The 21,419-nt window shown below is 53.5% G+C and overlaps 1 protein-coding gene across 4 annotated transcripts in view; it reads left to right on the top strand.

The window, feature by feature from the left end:
- ppp1r13l (protein phosphatase 1, regulatory subunit 13 like) overlaps positions 1-21,419 on the top strand; it is a 66,493-nt gene that overhangs the window by 32,856 nt on the left and 12,218 nt on the right. For 3 of the 4 annotated variants that reach the window (XM_070867723.1, XM_070867722.1, XM_070867720.1), the window contains exons 2-7: positions 9,255-9,379; positions 12,951-13,096; positions 14,265-15,366; positions 16,177-16,278; positions 17,160-17,242; positions 19,094-19,454. In XM_070867723.1, the coding sequence (XP_070723824.1) occupies positions 9,316-9,379; positions 12,951-13,096; positions 14,265-15,366; positions 16,177-16,278; positions 17,160-17,242; positions 19,094-19,454 (1,858 nt within the window). In that variant the 5' untranslated portion in view covers positions 9,255-9,315. Of the gene's footprint in view, positions 1-8,074; positions 8,353-9,254; positions 9,380-12,950; positions 13,097-14,264; positions 15,367-16,176; positions 16,279-17,159; positions 17,243-19,093; positions 19,455-21,419 lie in introns of those variants that run through there. The other variant, XM_070867721.1, reaches the window with a different exon arrangement.

The following is a 21,419-nucleotide window of genomic DNA, read 5'->3' as shown; positions in this document are numbered from 1 at the left end:
GTTCGTGGGAGTTTGCTGTGCGCAAATTGGCTGCCGTGTTTCCCACATTACAACAGCGGCTTCACTTCAAGAAAAGTGCTTCATTGGCTGTGAAGCGCTTTGAGACATCCTGAGGTCATGAAAGGCGCTATATAAATGCAAGTCTTTCTTTTTGATTGGAGGCTAAAGCCACAACTCCCAAAGGACATTTTCTAGGAGAATATCTAGTGGACATCATCTGAATATAAGGAGGGGAGAGGTGGCATTGTGTCGACACACTGGAGATGGTTTCCCGGTGGTGAGCTGGGTCCATACTCTGTGTGTCGGTAATCTCGCTCCGATTGAGTGATTATCGCTAGGCCTTTTCCTAACCCCACTGTTTTGAGTTCTTGTTCCAATGCTTTTTCCTGTTGCGTGAGCTTTCCTTTCTTCTAGGATTACCCGCTTTGTCATTACAGAGAACATAGAAACGTAGAAAATAGGTGCAGGAGTAGGCCATTCGGCCCTTCGAGCCTGCACCACCATTCAATAAGATCATGGCTGATCATGCACTTCAGTACCCCATTCCTGCTTTCTCTCCATACTCCTTGATCCCTTTAGCCGTAAGGGCCACATCTAACTCCCTTTTGAATATATCTAACGAACTGGCCTCAACAACTCTCTGCAGTAGAGAATTCCACAGGTTCACAATTCTGAGTAAAGAAGTTTCTCCTCATCTCGGTCCTAAATGGCTTACCCCTTATCCTTAGACTGTGTCCCCTGGTTCTGGACTTCCCCAACATCGGGAACATTCTTCCTGCATCTAACCTATCCAATTCCGTCCGAATGAGATCCCCTCTCATTCTTCTAAACTCCAGTGAATATAAGCCCAGTCGATCCAGTCTTTCTTCATATGTCAGTCCTGCCATCCCAGGAATCAGTCTGGTGAACCTTCGCTGCACTCCCTCAATAGCAAGAATGTCCTTCCTCAGATTAGGACACTAAAACTTAACTCAATACTCAAGGTGTGACCTCACCAAGGTCCTGTACAACTGCAGTAAGACCTCCCTGCTCCTATACTCCAATCCCCTAGCTATGAAGGCCAACATGCCATTTGCCTTCTTTTACCGCCTGCTGTATCTGCATGCCAACTTTCAATGTACCATGACACCCAGGTCTCGTTGCACCTCCCCTTTTCCTAATTTGTCAGCATACAGATAATCTGTTTTCCTGTTTTTGCCACCAAAGTGGATAACCTCATATTTATCTACATTGTACTGCATCTGCCATGCATATTTGCCCACTCACCTAACCTGTCCAAGTCACCCTGCAGCCTCTTAACATCCTCCTCACAGCTCACACTGCCACCCAGCTTAGTGTCATCTGCAAACCTGGAGATATTACATTAAATTCCTTTACCTAAATCATTAATGTATATTGTAAATAGCTGGGGTCCCAGCACTGAGCCCTGCGGCACCCCACTGGTCACTGCCTGCCATTCTGAAAAGAACCCGTTTATCCCTACTCTCTGCTTCCTGTCTGCCAACAGTTCTCTATTCATGTCGATACATTACCCCCAATACCACGTGCTTTAATTTTGCACATCAATCTCTTGTGTGGGACCTTGTCAAAAGCCTTTTGAAAGTCCAAATACACCACATCCACTGGTTCTCTCTTATCCACTCTACTAGTTACATCCTCAAAAAATTCTAGAAGATTTGTCAAGTATGATTTCCCTTTTATAGAAACATAGAAAATAGGTGCAGAAGTAGGCCATTCGGCCCTTCTAGCCTGCACCGCCATTCATTGAGTTCATGGCTGATCATGCAACTTCAGTACCCGATTCCTGCTTTCTCGCCATACCCCTTGATCCCCCGAGTAGTAAGGACTACATCTAACTCCTTTTTGAATATATTTAGTGAATTGGCCTCAACAACTTCCTGTGGTAGAGAATTCCACAGGTTCACCACTCTCTGGGTGAAGACGTTTCTCCTCATCTCAGTCCTAAATGGCTTACCCCTTATCCTTAGACTGTGACCCCTGGTTCTGGACTTCCCCAACATTGGGAACATTCTTCCTGCATCTAACCTGTCTAAACCCATCAGAATTTTAAACGTTTCTATGAGATCCCCTCTCATTCTTTTGAACTCCAGTGAATACAAGCCCAGTTGATCCAGTCTTTCTTGATAGGTCAGTCCCGCCATCCTGGGAATCAGTCTGGTGAACCTTCACGGCACTCCCTCAATAGCAAAAATGTCCTTCCTCAAGTTATTGGTCTGCCATTTCTTTGTTCCCAGTTATGACTTCCCCTGATTCTGACTGCAGGGGACCTACGTTTGTCTTTACTAACCTTTTTCTCTTTACATATCTATAGAAGCTTTTGCAGTCCGTTTTAATATTCCCTGCAAGCTTCCTCTCATACTCTATTTTCCCTGCCCTAATCAAACCCTTTGTCCTCCTCTGCTGAGTTCTAAATTTCTCCCAGTCCCCAGGTTCGCTGCTATTTCTGGCCAATTTGTATACCACTTCCTTGGCTTTAATACTATCCCTGATTTCCCTTGATAGCCACAATTGAGCCACCTTCCCTTTTTTTATTTTTACGCCAGACAGGGGTGTACAATTGTTGTAGCTCATCCATGTGATCTCTAAATGTCTGCCATTGCCCATCCACTGTCAACCCCTTAAGTATCATTCGCCAATCTATCCTAGCCAATTCACGCCTCATACCTTCAAAGTTACCCTTCTTTAAGTTCTGGACCATGGTCTCTGAATTAACTGTTTCCTTCTCCATCCTAATGTAGAATTCCACCATATTATGGTCACTCTTCCCCAAGGGGCCTCGCACAACGAGATTGCTAATTAATCCTCTCATTACACAACATCCAGTCTAAGATAGCCTCCCCCCTAGTTGGTTCCTCGACATATTGGTCTAGAAAACCATCCCTTATGCACTCCAGGAAATCTTCTTCCACTGTATTGTTTCCAGTTTGGTTAGCCCAATCTATCTGCATATTAAAGTCACCCATGATAACTGCTGCACCTTTATTGCATGCACCCCTAATTTTCTGTTTGATGCCCTCCCCAACATCACTACTACTGTTTAGAGGTCTGTACACAACTCCCACTAGCGTTTTCTGCCCTTTGGTATTCCGTAGCTCCACCCATACCGATTCCACATCATCCAAGCTAATGTCTTTCCTTACAATTGCATTAAGAGAAGAGAGACCCAGCCTGTTCATCCTTTCCCGACAGGTATAGCCTCTCACTTCTGGCATCACCCCCGCAAATCTCCCCTGCACTCTCTCCAGTGTCTCTAAATCCTTCCCACAATAGAGCAACCGGAACTGTACGCACCACTCCAAGTATGGTCTAACCAAGGTTCGATACAAAAGCAAAACACTGCAGATGTGGAATCCGGAATAAAAACAGAAAATACTGGAAATCCCAGCAGGTCAGGCAGCATCCGTGGAGAGGAAGCAGAGCCAACGTTTCGGGTCGATGACCCTTCGTCAGATACGTTTAGCATAACTTCCCTACTTTTCAATTCAATCCCTCGAGAAATAAACCCTAGGGCTTGGTTTGCTTTTTTATGATCTTGTTAATCTGTGTTGCTACTTTCAGTGATTGAATAGTGGGAGGGAAACACCTATTAATGTTTGAATCATCAGCTCTGCTCTCCTAAACTGGATGAACATGTGGGTGAAAGGGGAGGAGATCACTTTTTTTCAGTACTAGCAGATCTTCCGTGGCATTGCTCATTGGTTGTCTGGGATCTGGAACAGCGTTGAGATATTTACCTGAAATTTAAGCCCATTTGCTCTGACTTGTTGCTACTTATAAGCTGTTGTGTCAGCCGTGGCCCAGTGAGAGAAAGACTTGCATTTACATAGCGCCTTTCACAGCCACCGGACGTCCCAAAGCTCTTTACAGCCAATGAAGTACTTTTGGAGGGTAGTCACTGTTGTAATGTGGGAAACACGGCAGCCAACCTGTGCACAGCAAGCTCCCACAAACTGCAATGTGATAAATGGCCAAATCATTTGTTTTAGTGATGTTGGTTGAGGGATAATTATTGGCCCCAGGACACCGGGGAGAACTCCCCTGCTCTTCTTCGAAATAGTGCCATGGGATCTTCCACATCCACCTGAGAGAGCAGACGGGGCCTCGATTTAACATCTCATCCGAAAGATGGCCCCTCCGACAGTGCGGCGCTCCCTCGGCACTGCCCCTCCGACAGTGCGGCGCTCCCTCGGCACTGCCCCTCCGACAGTGCGGCGCTCCCTCGGCACTGCCCCTCCGACAGTGCGGCGCTCCCTCGGCACTGCCCCTCCGACAGTGCGGCGCTCCCTCGGCACTGCCCCTCCGACAGTGCGGCGCTCCCTCGGCACTGCCCCTCCGACAGTGCGGCGCTCCCTCGGCACTGCCCCTCCGACAGTGCGGCGCTCCCTCGGCACTGCCCCTCCGACAGTGCGGCGCTCCCTCGGCACTGCCCCTCCGACAGTGCGGCGCTCCCTCGGCACTGCCCCTCCGACAGTGCGGCGCTCCCTCGGCACTGCCCCTCCGACAGTGCGGCGCTCCCTCGGCACTGCCCCTCCGACAGTGCGGCGCTCCCTCGGCACTGCCCCTCCGACAGTGCGGCGCTCCCTCGGCACTGCCCCTCCGACAGTGCGGCGCTCCCTCGGCACTGCCCCTCCGACAGTGCGGCGCTCCCTCGGCACTGCCCCTCCGACAGTGCGGCGCTCCCTCGGCACTGCCCCTCCGACAGTGCGGCGCTCCCTCGGCACTGCCCCTCCGACAGTGCGGCGCTCCCTCGGCACTGCCCCTCCGACAGTGCGGCGCTCCCTCGGCACTGCCCCTCCGACAGTGCGGCGCTCCCTCGGCACTGCCCCTCCGACAGTGCGGCGCTCCCTCGGCACTGCCCCTCCGACAGTGCGGCGCTCCCTCGGCACTGCCCCTCCGACAGTGCGGCGCTCCCTCGGCACTGCCCCTCCGACAGTGCGGCGCTCCCTCGGCACTGCCCCTCCGACAGTGCGGCGCTCCCTCGGCACTGCCCCTCCGACAGTGCGGCGCTCCCTCGGCACTGCCCCTCCGACAGTGCGGCGCTCCCTCGGCACTGCACTGGGAGTGTCATAGAATCATAGAACTCTACAGCACAGAAGGAGCCCATTATCACATTGCTGTTTGTGGGAGCTTGCTGTGCACAAGTTGGCTGCTACGTTTCCCACATTACAACAGTGACTACAAAAAAAAAGTACAGAAAGTGGTTTGGGACATCCCGAGGTGAAAGGCTTTCTTTTGAAGGGCTCGTCAATAGGACAACTGTCCCTGGTCCTGTACATGAGCATGACTGGCGAGGCTAGCATTTATTGCCCATCCCTAATTGCCCCTTGAGAAGGTGGAGGTGAGCCGCCTTCTTGAACCGCTGCAGTCCGTGTGGTGAAGGTGCTCCCACAGTGCTGTTAGGGAGGGAGTTCCAGGATTGTGACCCAGCGACGATGAAGGAACGGCCGCTATATTTCCCAAGTCGGGATGGTGTGTGACTGGGAGGGGGACGTGGAGGTGGTGGTGTTCCCATACGCCTGCTGCCCTTGTCCTTCTAGGCGGTAGAGGTCGCGGGTTGGGGAGGTGCTGCCGAAGAAGCCTTGGCGAGTTGCCGCAGTGCATCTTGTAGATGGTGCAGACTGCAGCCAGGGGGCGACGGTGGTGGAGCGAGTGAGTGTTGAAGGTCGCGGGCCGATCAAGCGGGCTGCTTTGTCCTGGGATAGTGTCGAGTACCTTGAGAGTTACTGCAGTTCAGAGAACGGTAGAAAATTGCTACACAGAAGGAGGCCATTCGGCCCATCATGTCTCTTGGTCAAAGGAGGCCCTAATCCCACCTTCCAGCACTGGGTCCGTAGTTCTAGAGGTCACGGCTCTTTATGTGCACATCCTGGCAAGTGGAGAACATTAGCCTGATTGTAAAGAAAGAGTTGCATTTCTATAGCGCCTTTCATGACCACCCAACGTCTCGTAGCGCTTTACAACCAATGGAATACTTTTGGTGTGATGTCACTGCTGTAATGTCGCACTGTGGCTGTTGCAGTCTGTACATGCCCAGACTCACGACACTTGTTTGACAAACTGGTTTGTCTCTTTGTCCAACTCTTATGAATGAGGGAAGCTGCATTATGTTCAGGGGCTGGTTGCACCTTACAATGGAATTGCACTCTCCCTCCCCTCACCCCTCACAGGGTTTAACCCGGGTAGGAGGGAGGGGAAGGCACTGAGGGAACTCGGGCATCTCCCAGGGCAAGGTCAGGCTTTCAATCTTCAGAACTGAGGTCCCGTCCACCCTCCCAAGGTGGACGTAAAAGACCCCACGGCCATTATTTCGAAGAAGAGCAGGGGCCAATATTTCATCATCGTCATCATAGGAATCGAGGAAGACTTGCTTCCACTCTAAAATGATTCCTTAGGTGGCTGAACAGTCCAATACGAGAACCACAGTCCCTGTCACAGGTGGGACAGACAGTGGTTGAGGGAAAGGGAGGGTGGGACTGGTTTGCCGCACGCTCCTTCCGCTTGGTTTCTGCACGCTCTCGGCGACGAGACTCGAGGTGCTCAGCGCCCTCCCGGATGCACTTCCTCCACTTCGGGCGGACTGGTCTTTGGCCAGGGACTTCCCAGGTGTCGGTGGGGATGTTGCACTTTATCAGGGAGGCTTTGAGGGTGGTCCCTTGTAACGTTTCCTCTGCCTCACCTTCGGGGTAGAGAGCGCTTGCTTTGGGAGTCTTGTGTCTGGCATGTGAACTATGTGGCCTGCCCAAGATCAGGGCTGATCTGGCCGTGGACTCAGCTCCACTTACCCGCCCGCTCCCCGTAACCCTTAATTCCCATATTGGTTAAAATTTCCTTACTGGTTAAAAATTCCCTTATTGGTTAAAATCTCTCGAATCTCTCCTGTCTCCCACCCAATCGCAGAGCTTCCCTTTTGTTCGTTCCTTTCCTCGCCCTTTCACTTCCTTAACAATCTGTTACATCTCAAACTTTTCCAGTTCTGACAAAGGGTCACTGACCCGAAATGTTAACTCTGTTTCTCTCTCCAACCCGCTGAGGTTTCCAGCACTTTCGGTTTTTATTTCTGTTCTTTATGATGTTGATTGAGGGATAAATATCGGTATAAATGTCGCTGGAGAAATATCACCAACGATGTCTCCACAAGATCCTGCAAATCCCCCGGGAGGACAGACGCACCAACGTCAGCGCCCTCGACCAGGCCAACATCCCCAGCATCGAAGCACTGACCACACTCGATCAGCTCCGCTGGGCAGGGCCACATTGTCCGCATGACCGACACAAGACTCCCAAAGCAAACGTTCTACTCGGAACTCCTTCACGGCAACCGAGCCAAAGGTGGGGCAGAGGAAACGTTACAAGGGACCACCCTCAAAACCTCCCTGATAAAAGTGCAACATCCCCACCGACACCTGGGAGCCCCTGGCCAAAGACCAGTCCGCCCTAAGTAGGGGAAGTGCATCCGGGAGGGGCGCTGAGCACCTCGAGTCTCGTCGCCGAGAGCGTGCAGAAACCAAGCGCAGGCAGCGGAAGGAGCGTGCGGCAAACCAGTCCCACCCACCCCTTCCCTCAACCACTGTCTGTCCCACCTGTGACAGGGACTGTGGTGCTCGTATTGGACTGTTCAGCCACCTAAGGACTCATGTTTAGAGTGGAAGCAAGTCTTCCTCGATTCCGAGGGACTACCTATGATGATGATGGGACCAATATTTATCCCTCAATCAACACGACAAAAACAGATTATCTGGGTCATTATCACAATGCTGTTTGTGGGAGCTTGCTGTGCACAAATTGCCTGCCGCATTTCCAACATTACGACAGTGACTGCACTCCAAAAGTACTTCATTGTGGAGCGCTTTGAGACATCGGATGGTCGTGAAAGGCGCTATATAAATGCAAGCCTTTCTTTTGCCGACCCTCCCCCTCCCGCCATCCCCTTCCCCAGCGGAGGGCCCCTGAAGCACGCGATAGTACCATCGAGCCTAGCTGATTAACTTGCTTGTCTTGATACACTCGTGAATCAGCGGGCAGAGTGGACGCGCCCTCTCTGGGTGCAACACCGACCAGGGGGGCCTCCGGGAGTGGCCTCTCCGCCCAGCATTGCTGGCTTCTGCAACCACAGCCACCGAGATAGGCGGGGCCCAACTTCTGGGATATAAAGGTTTTCACACTTGCTTCGGTGCAGTCAGTCCCTGTTTCGGCATCGCAGCAAGACGTTCCAGGTACTAACTGTGGCATCCCACAGCACCGGACTAATCGAGGCTGTAATCGAGCGTTGCTGAATAACCAGTTTCATTCCACCCTGCCCCCCAGCAGTCCGTCAACAAGACTATTCATGTTGTAAGTGGTTGCAGATTCCTTGCCTGGTTTTTGTCGTCGCGAGAACTCGTTTCAGCCAAGTGTCCAAGTAATAGATTAGAGACGGTCAGGAGCAAGGAGGGTCGGTGTGTGAGAGTGTGAGTATGTGTGTGTATGTGTGAGTGAGTGTGAGTGAGTGTGTGAGTGTGTGAGTGTGTGAGTGTGTGAGTGTGTGAGTGTGTGTGTGAGTGTGTGAGTGAGTGTGTGAGTGAGTGTGTGAGTGAGTGTGTGAGTGTGTGTGTGTGTGAGTGTGTGAGTGTGTGTGTGAGTGTGTGAGTGAGTGTGTGAGTGAGTGTGTGAGTGAGTGTGTGAGTGAGTGTGTGAGTGTGTGTGTGTGTGAGTGTGTGTGTGTGTGAGTGTGTGTGTGTGTGAGTGTGTGTGTGTGAGTGTGTGTGTGTGTGAGAGTGTGTGTGAGAAAGTCGCTGTTGTAATGTTGGAAACGCAGCAGCCAATTTGCGCACTAAACAGCAATGTGATGACCGATAATCTGTTTTAGTGATGTTGGTTGAAGGATAAATATCGAACACCCCTGCTCCTCTTCGAAAGAGAGCCCGTGAGATTATTTTACGTCCGCCTGAGAGAAAGCAACCCGTGTTTGAAGTCTTATCCGAAAGACAGCACCTCCGGCAGGGCAACGCTCCCACAGCACTGCCCTGCAGTGGGAGTGTCAGCCTGGATTTTTGCGCTCAACTTTGCGGAGTGGGTAACTCAAACCCACAACCTTCTGACTGCCGAGGCGCGCGAGAGAGAGAGAGTGCTGCCCACCGAACCACGGCTGGGATCGTCTGAACCGTTAACGGTCGGGGGCGTGCCGTGTTGGGGGAGGCCCCCTCCCGTATTGTAGCCTGTCGCGAATTGATGGCTTTCCTGTTTCCTCCCTCCAGGGTCTCCGTGTTACTGGAGCAGTTGTTCATCAACGGCGGGAGGCCGCACTCTTGCAACCGGATGGCGGATGAACACCTTGAGGCCAGCCCATTGCCCTTCGGGAATGGGTTCGCCCCCGTATTGGGTAAGACGGTCGCTGAACCCGTGTGGTCCTATCGCTGATAAAGTCGGGGCAGCTTAATCCAAGATGGTAGCCGAACCCGTGGCCATCATCATCATCATCATAGGCAGTCCCTCATAGAAACATAGAAAGTAGGTGCAGGAGGAGGCCATTCGGCCCTTCGAGCCTGCACCACCATTCAATATGATCATGGCTGATCATTCAACTTCAGTACCCCATTCCTGCTTTCTCTCCATACCCCTTGATCCCTTTAGCCGTAAGGGCCATATCTAACTCCCTTTTGAATATATCTAACGAACTGGCCTCAACAACTTTCTGTGGTCGAGAATTCCACAGGTTAACAACTCTCTGAGTGAAGAAATTTCTCCTCATCTTGGTCCTAAATGGCTTACCCCTTATCCTTAGACTGTGACCCCTGGTTCTGGATTTCCCCAACATCGGGAACATTCTTCCTGCATCTAACCTGTCTAAACTCGTCAGAATTTTATATGTTTCTATGAGATCCCCTCTCATTCTTCTAAATTCCAGTGAATATAAGCCTAGTCGATCCAGTCTCTCCTCATATGTCAGTCCTGCCATCCCGGGAATCAGTCTGGTGAACCTTTGCTGCACTCCCTCAATAGCAAGAATGTCCTTCCTCAGATTAGGAGACCAAAACTAGACACAATATTCCAGGTGAGGCCTCACCAAGGTCCTGTACAACTGCAGTAAGACCTCCCTGCTCCTATACTCAAATTCCCTCGCTATGAAGGCCAACATGCCATTTGCCGCCTTCACCGCCTGCTGTACCTTCAATGACTGATGTACCATGACACCCAGGTCTTGTTGCACCTCCCCTTTTCCTAACGTGCCGCCATTCAGATAATAATCTGCCTTCGTGTTTTTGCCACCAAAGTGGATAATGTATTGAGGATGACTTGCTTCCACTCCAAAAAGTTCACAGTTGTTTTAATGAAGGACCTAATATTCCGGATCCCGAACTACATCCTGAAGGGTGGAAGATGCCTGTGGGTGGATTTTTTTAACGTGGGGTGGCCGTTGCACACCAGCCACCACACGGGGCTTGACAGAGCGAGGTCTTGGTCCAGTGGCAAGGATTAACCAGGACGACTGGAGACCAGCTCTGCTGCACGGACCTAGTGCGCACACACATTGCACAGTGTGGGCTGGGCCATCGCACAGTGTGGGCTGGTCCGTGCTGCCCCTGGGCCCCTTGCCGCTTCACCATCACCACTGGAGTGGCCATCACCACTCTTGTAATGGCTCGGTTGGAAAAATTGGCAGTGGCTGTTTTTCTGTTGAATCCTTTTACTTTCTCCCGCTCCTCCCAGCTTTCTCCGTCTCCTCCTCCTCTCCCGACGCTCCTTGGCATGTGGGTCGCAAGTACCGGCCAGTCCCTCCGCGACTTGGCCGCGAGCGGGTCCTGGATCAGGCAGTCCCTCGGAATCGAGGAAGACTTGCTTCCACTCTTAAAATGAGTCGTTAGGTGGCTGAACAGCCCAATACGGGAGCCACAGTCCCTGTCACAGGTGGGACAGACAGTGGTTGAGGGAAGGGGTGGGTGGGACTGGTTTGCCGCACGCTCCTTCCGCTGTCTGCGCTTGGTTTCTGCACGCTCTCGGCGACGAGACTCGAGGTGCTCAGCACCCTCCCGGATGCACTTCCTCCACTTAGGGCGGACTGGTCTTTGGGCCAGGGACTCCCAGGTGTCGGTGGGGATGTTGCACTTTATTAGGGAGGCTTTGAGGGTGGTCCCTTGTAACGTTTCCTCTGCCCACCTTTGGCTCGTTTGCCGTGTAGGAGTTCCGAGTGGAGCGCTTGCTTTGGGAGTCTCGTGTCTGGCATGCGGACAATGTGGCCCTGCCCAGCGGAGCTGGTCGAGTGTGGTCAGTGCTTTGACGCTGGGGACATTGGCCTGGTCGAGGACGCTAACGTTGGTGCGTCTGTCCTCCCGGGGGATTTGTCGGGTCGTGCGTAAATCCCGCCTGCAGAGAGCTTTGCAGCCTCCACCCAATCCTACCCTCCCTCAACACCCACCCACCCACCCTCGCTCAACTCTCAAAGGAATTCTCTCGGGCCCAGACCGTGCTCCCCCTCCCTCCTTAGTCTAATGGGCATTGAGACTCACTGTGGAGCTGGAGTGGATCTGCTGCTCCACATGTCTCCATGGTCAAAGTTTTCCAGATATTGAGGTCGGCAGATTGGGTAGACCGAGCGAAACTATTTCTGCTGGTTGGGAATTCTAGGAGTACAACAACAACTTGTATTTATATAGCGTCGTTAACATGATAAAACATCCCAAAGCACTTCCCAGCAGTGTTACAAGAGACACACAACATTTTTTGGCACCCAGCCACAAAAGAAGAAATTAGGGCTGATGACCAAAAGCTGGGTCAAAGAGGAAGGTTTTAAGGAGCGTCTTAAATGAGAAGCGAGTCGGGGGCACAGTCTAAAAATTAGAACCAGACCTTTCAGGGATGAACACTTTGACACACAAAGGGTGTTAGCAGTTTGGAACTCTCCTCCGCAAACAGCAATTGATACCAGATCAATTAATTTTAAACCAGGGGTTGATAGATTTTTGTTAACCAAAGGTATTAAGGGATGTCGGCCAAAGGCGGGCGTGTGGAGTTCGGTCGCAGATCTGCTACGATCTCATTGAATGGCGGAGCAGGCTCGAGGGGCTGAATGGCCGACTCCTTCCTATGGCCGAGCGAGGTTATTTTCTTTTCCCTAAGGTATCACTGAGTGATCTGGCCGCTCCTCTCATCCCCCTTTCAGTTACCTTGCACTAACATCGAGGGTAGAGTGAGTGATCCCACCAGAGCACTGTGGAGATATAAAGAGAGAACTTGCATTTATCGAGCGCCGTGCACAACCACCGGAAGTCCCAAAGCGCCGTACAGCCAACAAAGTACTTTCGGAGTGTGGTCACTGTTGCAATGTGGGAAGGGCGGCAGCCAATTTGCGCACGGCAAGCTCCCACACACGCGGCCATGTGATAGTGACCCGATCATCTGTTTTTTTTTTTGTTATGTTGGTTACAGCACGGAAGGGGGCCCATGCCGACTCACTGCCAGTCCCACTCCCCCGCCCTTTCCCCGGAGCCCTGCAAAGTTTTCCTTTGATACTTATCGAGCTCCCTTTCAAAAGATAAGATTGAGTCTGCCTCCAGCGCCCTCTCAGGCAGCGCATTCCAGATCCTAACCACTCGCTGCGCAAAAAAAGAGATTTCCCTCAAGTCACCTTTGGTTCTTCTGCCAATCGCCTTAAATCTGTGACCCTTCCACCAAATGGGAACAGTTTCTCTCTCGATCTACTCTGTCCAGACTCCTCATGATGTTGAACACCTCGATCAAATCTCCTCTCAACCTTCTCTGCTCCCGAGGAGAACAACCCCGGCTTCTCCAGTCTCTCCACCGTCACTGAAGTCCCTCGTCCCTGGAACCATTAAATCTTTTCTGCAGCCTCGCTCTAAGGCCTTCACATCCTCCTCCTCCTCCTCCTCCTCCTCCTCGCCTCATTCACTGACGTCTCTCCCTCTGTTTGTATGCCTGTGTTTTTATATATACAGAATATCGCTCGAACCACCTGTTCCATTGCGAGCAGAGGAAGCTGAACGAAGCGACCTTTGAACTGGACAGATTGTCGCAGGAGCTGGAGTCGTTGAGGTCTATGCCGAGTGGCCCAACGGCTGACCACGCACAGCAGGATGCCAAGGTACGCACAGTATGGGGGGGGGGGGGTGGGGGGGGGAGCGGGGGAAAGAGAGGCAATATTGGGTAGAAATAAAGAAGGGCTTGCATTTATATCGCGCCTTTCTCAACCTCAGGGCATCCCAAAGCACTTTGCAGCCAATGACGTGCTTTTTGGAGTGTAGTCACTGCTGTAACGTGGCAGCCAATTTACGCACAGCAAGATCCCACAAACAACAGTGCGATAATGACCCAGATCATCTGTTACGTTGGTTAAGGGATAAATATTGGGCAGTACACTGGATGAGAGCTCCCCTGCTCTTCAAAATAGAGGCCGTGGGATCTTTTGCGTCCACCTGAGGGGGCAGACGGGGCCTCGGTTTAACGCCTCATCCGAAAGACGACACCTCCGACGGTGCGGCGCTCCCTCGGCACTGCACTGGGAGTGTCCGCCGGGATTCATGTGCTCGGGTTCCTGGAGTGGGACGTGAACTCACTGAGCCACGGCTGACATGTTGCTGAGCTCAAGAACCAGCTCACGTCAATCCAACCCACTGACTCAACCAACCGTGGCCGTGTGGACATCCGAACGCTTCGCACAAAGGCATAGAACATGAGGAATAGGAGCAGGAGTCGGCCATTCGGCCCCTCGAGCCTGCTCCGCCATTCAATGAGATCATGGCTGATCCGATCATGGACTCGGCTCCACTTTCCTGCACTATCCCCATATCCCTCCAGTCCCTTAATATCCTAAAATCTACCGATCTCAGCCTTGAATATACTCAACGACTGAGCCTCCACAGCCCTCTGGGGCAGAGAATTCCAAAGATTCACCACCCTCTGAGTGAAGAAGTTTCTCCTCATCTCTGTCCTAAATGGCCGACCCCTTATCCTGAGACTGTGTGACCCTGGTTCTAGACTCCCCAGCCCGGGGGAAACACCCTCCCTGCATCTACCCTGTCAATCCCTGTAAGAATGTTGTATGTTTCAATGAGATCACCTTAAATCTGCGTCCTCTGGTTCTCGACCCTTCCGCCAATGGGAACAGTGTCTCTCTATCTCTCTATCTCCACCCTGTCCAGGCCCCCGTCTGTCAAATCCTCCTCTCCGTCTCTCTCTCTCTCTCTCTCTCTCTCTCTCTCTCTCTCTCTCTCGTTTTAAAGTTTTTGCGTTTTTTCTTTTTCAAACCTCAGAGCTATCGGAAAGATGGTTCGGTCGGCATGCCGGCGATGCCGAACTCTCGCGGCCTGAGCAAGTCTGAATCGGCGAGTAAATATGACCGTCTCGCGCCCCCCGTCAACGTGGGCCGAAGCCTGCACCCACAGCCGGCCCAAGCCTACACTCCGCTATCGCCTCCCCCCCGGCCATCCTTGCTGTACGACTTCAACCCCATGCCGCCCCTCATGCCCTATCAAAGCGAGGAGCAGCACGCCCAGCCCGACCGTGCTCCCTCCCCCCGCCCGATGATACCTGGACCCCCAATACTGTGTTCACCGCGGGGCCAGTATGACCAACCAGACCGTGCCCCATCACCCCGTCCGATGATACTTGGACCCCCAATACTGTGTTCACCGCAGGGCCAGTATGCCCAACCAGACCGTGCCCCATCACCCCGTCCAATGATACTTGGACCCCCAATACTGTGTTCACCGCAGGGCCAGTATGCCCAACCAGACCGTGCCCCATCGCCCCGCCCGATGATACTTGGACCCCCAATACTGTGTTCACCGCAGGGCCAGTATGACCAACCAGACCGTGCCCCATCACCCCGCCCGATGATACCTGGTACCCCAATACTGTGTTCACCACAGGGCCAGTATGACCAACCAGACCGTGCCCCGTCACCCCGCCCGATGATACCTGGTACCCCAATACTGTGTTCACCGCAGGGCCAGTATGCCCAACCAGACCGTGCCCCATCACCCCGCCCGATGATACCTGGTACCCCAATACTGTGTTCACCACAGGGCCAGTATGACCAACCAGACCGTGCCCCGTCACCCCGCCCAATGATACTTGGACCCCCAATACTGTGTTCACCGCAGGGCCAGTATGCCCAACCAGACCGTGCCCCATCACCCCGCCCGATGATACCCGGACCCCCGTCGCACTACATGGGACCCTGCTACCCAATGGATCCCTTTCCCGGAATCGGCCCGCATGGCCATGCCCAGCTGCACCCCTCCCCCTGCCTGTGGGCCCCTGAGCACAGCAAGACCCCATGGGACGCGGAAGATGGCTCTCCAGGAGGAAGACCCAAGGCTCGCAATCCCGGGGCGTTTAACGTCGCGGCAGGTGAGGATGTGCGACGTGTTACCGTGACTCTGACGAGGGGCCCGAACGGTGTAAAGAAAGGTATCGGCTCGTGTCCCCCCCCACCACTCCCCCCAGCCTTTCTTTCTCCTCATCTACCCCCCACCCCCCAGCTTGACCAATGGCTCAATGCAGCACCCTGTGTGGTTGAGTTGTATTGATCGGGAAGGTTACACGTTCCAGCAGGGTAAGGATCACTCACTGTGTAACTGTACAGAGTCACTGTTTATTCAGGGTAAGGGTCACTCACTGTGTAACTGTACAGAGTTGCTGTTTATTCAGGGTAAGGGTCACTCACTGTGTAACTGCACAGAGTCACTGTTTATTCAAGGTAAGGGTCACTCACTGTGTAACTGTACAGAGTCACTGTTTATTCAGGGTAAGGGTCACTCACTAACTGTGCAGAGTCACTGTTTATTCAGGGTAAGGATCACTCACTGTGTAACTGTACAGAGTCACTGTTTATTCAGGGTAAGGGTCACTCACTAACTGCACAGAGTCACTGTTTATTCAGGGTAAGGGTCACTCACTGTGTAACTGTACAGAGTCACTGTTTATTCAGGGTAAGGGTCACTCACTAACTGTACAGAGTCGCTGTTTATTCAGGGTAAGGGTCACTCACTAACTGTACAGAGTCACTGTTTATTCAGGGTAAGGGTCACTCACTAACTGTACAGAGTCGCTGTTTATTCAGTGTAAGGGTCACTCACTGTGTAACTGTACCCTGGTGGAGGGGACACTGAAGTTGGGTGAATGATTTGTGAGTTAACAATCGTTGTTCATTTCCCGCAGGCGACACTTTGAAGAACAAGAAAGCGGCCGGTGTGTGGGCTGAGGCCGATTTGGACATCGCGTACGAGAAGAAAGTTTCACAGACGCCCAGCTACGAAAACAGTACGTGTAGTGTCCGGTCAGCAGTGTGCTGATTGTCTTCAACGCGGATTTGAAAATTAAAATTGTAGAATGACGCAGTACGGAAGGAGGCCATTTGGCCCATCGGTGCCTGTACTGCCTCTTTGCAAGAGTTGTCGAATTGGTCCCAGCCGAGGGAGCCCGAGGGGGGTAAATCTAATCACACGCAGGTACAGCAAGTAAACAGGAAGGCACATGGAATGTTGGCCTTTATTGCAAGGGGGATGGAGTATAAAAGCAGGGAAGTCCTGCTACAACTATACAGGGTATTGGTGAGGCCACACCCTGGAGTACTGCGTGCAGTTTTGGTCTCCTTATCTAAGCAGAGATATACTTGCATTGGAGGCAGTTCAGAGAAGGTTCACTCTGTAGATTCAGGAGTTGAAGGGGTTGATTTATGAAGAAAGGTTGAGCAGGTTGGGCCTGTACTCATTGGAGTTTAGAAGAATGAGAGGTGACCTTATTGAAATGTAGAAGATTCTGAGGGGGCTTGACAGGGTAGATGCAGAGAGGATGTTTCCCCTCGTGGGGGAATCTAGAACTAAGGGGCATAGTCTCAGAATAAGGGTTCGCCCATTTAAGATGGAGATGAGGAGGAATTTCTTCTCAGAGGGGGGTGAATCTTTGGAATTCTCTGCCCCAGAGAGCTGTGGAGACTGGGTCATTGAATATATTTAAGGTGGAGATAGACAGATTTTTGAAGGATAAGGGAGTCGAGGGTTATGGGGGGCGGGCGGGGAAGTGGAGCTGAGCCCAAGATCAGACCAGCCATGAGCTTTATTGAATGGCGGAGCAGGCTCGAGGGGCCGAATGGCCGACTCCTGCTCCTATTTCTGATCTTATGTTCTTGTGTTTTACTTCAGCGTGTAAACTGAGGTGGAATGCGACCAAGCAAGGAGGCAGCTGGCGGCAAACAGACCTCGACTTGGCCGTTTTACCCAACAAGGTGAGCCGGGCTCGGAATCTCACGGCATTGTACGGTTGGTTAAAATAAAGACTTGCATTTAGATAGCGCCTTTCGCGACCACCGGTCGTTCCAAAGCGCTTTGCAGCCAATGAAGTACTTTTTGGAGTGTATTCACTGTTGTCACGTAGGAAACGCGGCAGCCAATTTGTGCACAGCAAGCTCCCACAAACAGCCATGTGATAATGACCCAGATAATCTGTATTTTAGTGATGCTGATTGAGGGATGAATATTGGCCCCAGGACACTGGGGAGAACTCCCCCTGCTCTTCTTCGAAATAGTGGCCGTGGGATCTTTTACTTGCACCTGAGAGAGCAGACGGGGCCTCGGTTTAACGTCTCATCCGAAAGACGGCCCCTCTTTGTAGCCAAATGTTGAAGCCTATAATTAGATCCACACCTCTTCAGCAACCCTTCCAACTCCTGGGTGTGCTGCATAGTTGCTTTTTCTGATCCCAGGTGTTTTGTTTAAGGATGACAGATGTCTGGTTTTGATTGTGTGTGTGTGTGTGTGTGTGCCTTCGAACAAAGGTAACCGAGATCCGCCCTGTGTTGGATCACTGAATCAGCTTGGCAGCTGCAGGCTGCGTCGACCCCTCTGGCTCTCAGTCGGGACTGAATCATAGCATCGTACAGCGCAGGAGGAGGCCATTCGGCCCATCGAACCTGTGCCGGCTCGGTGACCGAGCCATCCAACCAGTCCCACTCGCCCTGCCCTTTCCCCCATATTTTTCCTTTTGAAGTATTTATCCAATTCCCCGGTTTGAAAGTCACTATCGAATCTGCTCCCACCGCCCTTTCAGGCAGCGCGTTCCCGATCACAATTCGCTGCGTAAAAGTAAGTTCTCATCGGCCCCCACCCTGCTTCCTGGCCTTCTGCCAATTATCTTCAATCGCAGGAGAACTAAAAGGATAACTTGCATTTATATAGCGACTATCACGACGTCCCAACACGCTTTACAGCCAATTAAGTACTTTTGGAGTGTAGTCGCTGTTGTAATGTGGGAAACGCAGCAGCCAATTTGCGCACAGCAAGCTCCCACAAAGAGCAATGTGATAATGACTGGATTAACTTTTTTTAATGTTGATTGAGGGATAAATATTGGCCCAGACACCGGGGATAACTCCCCTGCTGCTCTTCGAAATAGTGCCACGGGATCTTTTACGTCCACCTGAGAGGCCAGGCGGGATCTCGGTTTAACGTCTCATCCGAAAGATGGCCCCTCCGACAGTGCGGTGCTCCCTCAGCGCCGCCCCTCCGACAGTGCGGCGCTCCCTCAGCGCCGCCCCTCCGACAGTGCGGCACTCCCTCAGCACTGCCCCTCCGACAGTGCGGCACTCCCTCAGCACTGCCCCTCCGACAGTGCGGCGCTCCCTCAGCACTGCCCCTCCGACATTGAGGCACTCCCTCAGCACTGCCCCTCCGGCCATGAGGCGCTCCCTCAGCACCGCCCCTCCGACAGTGCGGTGCTCCCTCAGTACTGCCTCTCCAACAGTGCGGCGCTCCCTCAGTACTGCCCCTCCGACATTGAGGCACTCCCTCAGCACTGCCCCTCCGGCCATGAGGCGCTCCCTCAGCACCGCCCCTCCGACAGTGCGGCGCTCCCTCAGTACTGCCCTGGGAGTGTCAGCCTGGATTTTTGTGCTCAAGTCCCTGGAGTGGGACTGGAACCCACAACCTCCTGACTCAGAGGCGAGAGAGAGTGCTGCCCACTGAGCCATGGCTGACACTGCGTTTGGAGAAGAAACGGTTACTGTGGTATGGAGAGGGAGAATGCTGTGATGGGTGAGGAGAGCGGGAATTAAAGTTCACTTTCTTTCTTTTTGGTCCAGGCTGCCGGGGGGAAAAACAAGAAGCTTGAATCAATTCAAATCTACGCGACCTTACCGGGCACCCGCCTGCCTCCCCGGAGACTCGACGCCACCCTCCCTACGCAGAGCAGACCCACGAGTCTCGGCTCCCCGCAGGCGCCCTGGCCCACCTTGCCCGCTCCGCTCCTTGCCCGCGCCCACTCCCCGCGGGCGTCGCCCATCAAGGAACGTCGCAACGTGCTGCCGCTGTCGGTGCTGATCCGGCCCACCATCGTGGGCAGCCGCGGGAGGCTGCCCGCCTACCCAGGGACCCCCGCCCCCCCGGGGCATTCTCCCCTCCCCACCGCCAGCCGAGGCCCGCAGAGCCAACACGCAGCGGACGGTGAGTCTCCGTGGGGTTTGTGGATGGGGGGGTGGGCTGGGGGTGTGACCAGGGGGGGGGGGGCATTGGGGCAGGGCGTGTGACTGGGGGGGGGGGGGGGGGGGGAGGTGTGACGGGGGCTGGGGGTGTGACAGAGTGGGGGAGGGGGCATTGGGGCGGGGCATGTGACGGGGGGGGAAGGTGAATGGGGTGTGTGTGTGTGACGCGGGAGGGGGGCTCGGGGTGTGACGGAGTGGGGGAGGGGGCATTGGGGCAGGGCGTGTGACGGGGGGGGGGGCAGATGAATGGGGGGGGTGTGTGTAATGGGGGGGGGGGCTGGGTGTGTGATGGAGTGGGGGAGGGGGCATTGGGGCGGGGCGTGTGACAGCGGGGGAGATGAATGGGGGGGGTGTGTATGACGGGGAGGGGGGTGCGTGTGACACGGGGTGGGGGGGAGAAAGAGTGTGGTTGAGGGGGTCCACGGGACGGGGAGAGTGTGGTCAGGGGAGCGGGGCGTGGGGGAGTTGGGGTTGGGGGGGGCGTGTGACTGGGGGATGTAGGCGAGGGGAGAGGTTGGGGGGGGGGGGGCAGTTTGTCTTCAGATCCGTTCTTTACTGAGCCACGGAGTGACTTTTTTTCATGACCTCCAGACATCCCAAAGCGCTTTACAGCCAATGAATAATTAGTCACTGTTGTAATGTAGGAATCGCTGCACAGCAAACTCCCACATACAGCAATAACCTGTTTTTAAGTGATGCTGGTTGAGTGATAAATATTGGCCCAGACCACCTAAATCCTCGTGCAAGTTTCCAACTGAGGTCTAACTAAAGGTGCATCAAAATAGTGGCTGAGAGAGGGCAGACGGGGCCTCGGTTTAAGTCTCACCTGAAAGACGGCACCTCCGACAGTGCGGCGCTCCCTCAGCACTGCCCCTCCGACAGTGCGGCGCTCCCTCAGCACTGCCCCTGCGACAGTGCGGCGCTCCCTCGGCACGGCCCCTCCGACAGTGCGGCGCTCCCTCAGCACGGCCCCTCCGACAGCGCGGCGCTCCCTCGGCGCTGCCCCTCCGACAGCGCGACGCTCCCTCGGCACTGCCCCTCCAACAGTGCGGCGCTCCCTCAGCACTGCCCCTCCGACAGCACGGCGCTCCCTCAGCACTGCCCCTCCGACAGCGCGGCGCTCCCTCAGCACCGCCCCTCCAACAGTGCGACGCTCCCTCAGTACTGCACTGGGCGTGTCGGCCTAGATTTACGTGCTCAAGTCTCGAATGGGACTCGAGCCCGCGACCGTCTGACTCATGCGGGAGTGCTGCCCACTGAGTCATATTTCTATCGCGTTTCTCACATCCTTAATCGTCCCAAAGTTGTTCAGACATTAAAATACTTTTGAAGTGTAGTCACTTTTTCTATGTGGACACAAATACAGCCAATTTGAGCAAAGAATCATCCCACAAACAGCAATGAGGTGATTCATCGGTTAATCAGTTCTTGGTGGGGTTGGTTGAAGAAGGAATTTTGTGCAGGACACCAGGTTAACTCTGCTCATCTTCAACAGTGCCAGAGATTTTTAACACAGGTATATGGGGTCTCAATTTACCCCTCTACCTCTTCACCCCCCCCTCCTTTACGACCCTCCTTAAAACCTACCTCTTTGACCAAGCTTTTGGTCACCTGCGCTAACTTCCTGTGTGGCTCGGTGTCCAATTTTGTCTGATAACGCTCCTGTGAAGGGCCTTGGGATGTCTTATGACGTCAAGGGGATGTTAGGGCAGGCGACCAAAAGCTTGGTCAAAGAGGTAGGTTTTAAGGAGGGTCTTGAAGGAGGAGAGAGGGGTAAAAGAAAGACTTGCATTTATATAGCGCCTTTCACAACCAGCGGACCTACCAAAGCGCTTTACAGCCAATGAAGTACTTTTGGAGTGTAGTCACTGTTGTAATGTGGGAAACGCAGCAGCCGATTTGCGCACAGCAAGCTCCCACAAACAGC

Source organism: Pristiophorus japonicus, chromosome 26 (genome assembly GCF_044704955.1).
Source record: "Pristiophorus japonicus isolate sPriJap1 chromosome 26, sPriJap1.hap1, whole genome shotgun sequence".
NCBI classification, from domain to species: domain Eukaryota; kingdom Metazoa; phylum Chordata; class Chondrichthyes; family Pristiophoridae; genus Pristiophorus; species Pristiophorus japonicus.
Note: the sequence above shows the minus strand (reverse complement) of the source record. Positions and strands in the feature narration are given on the sequence as shown.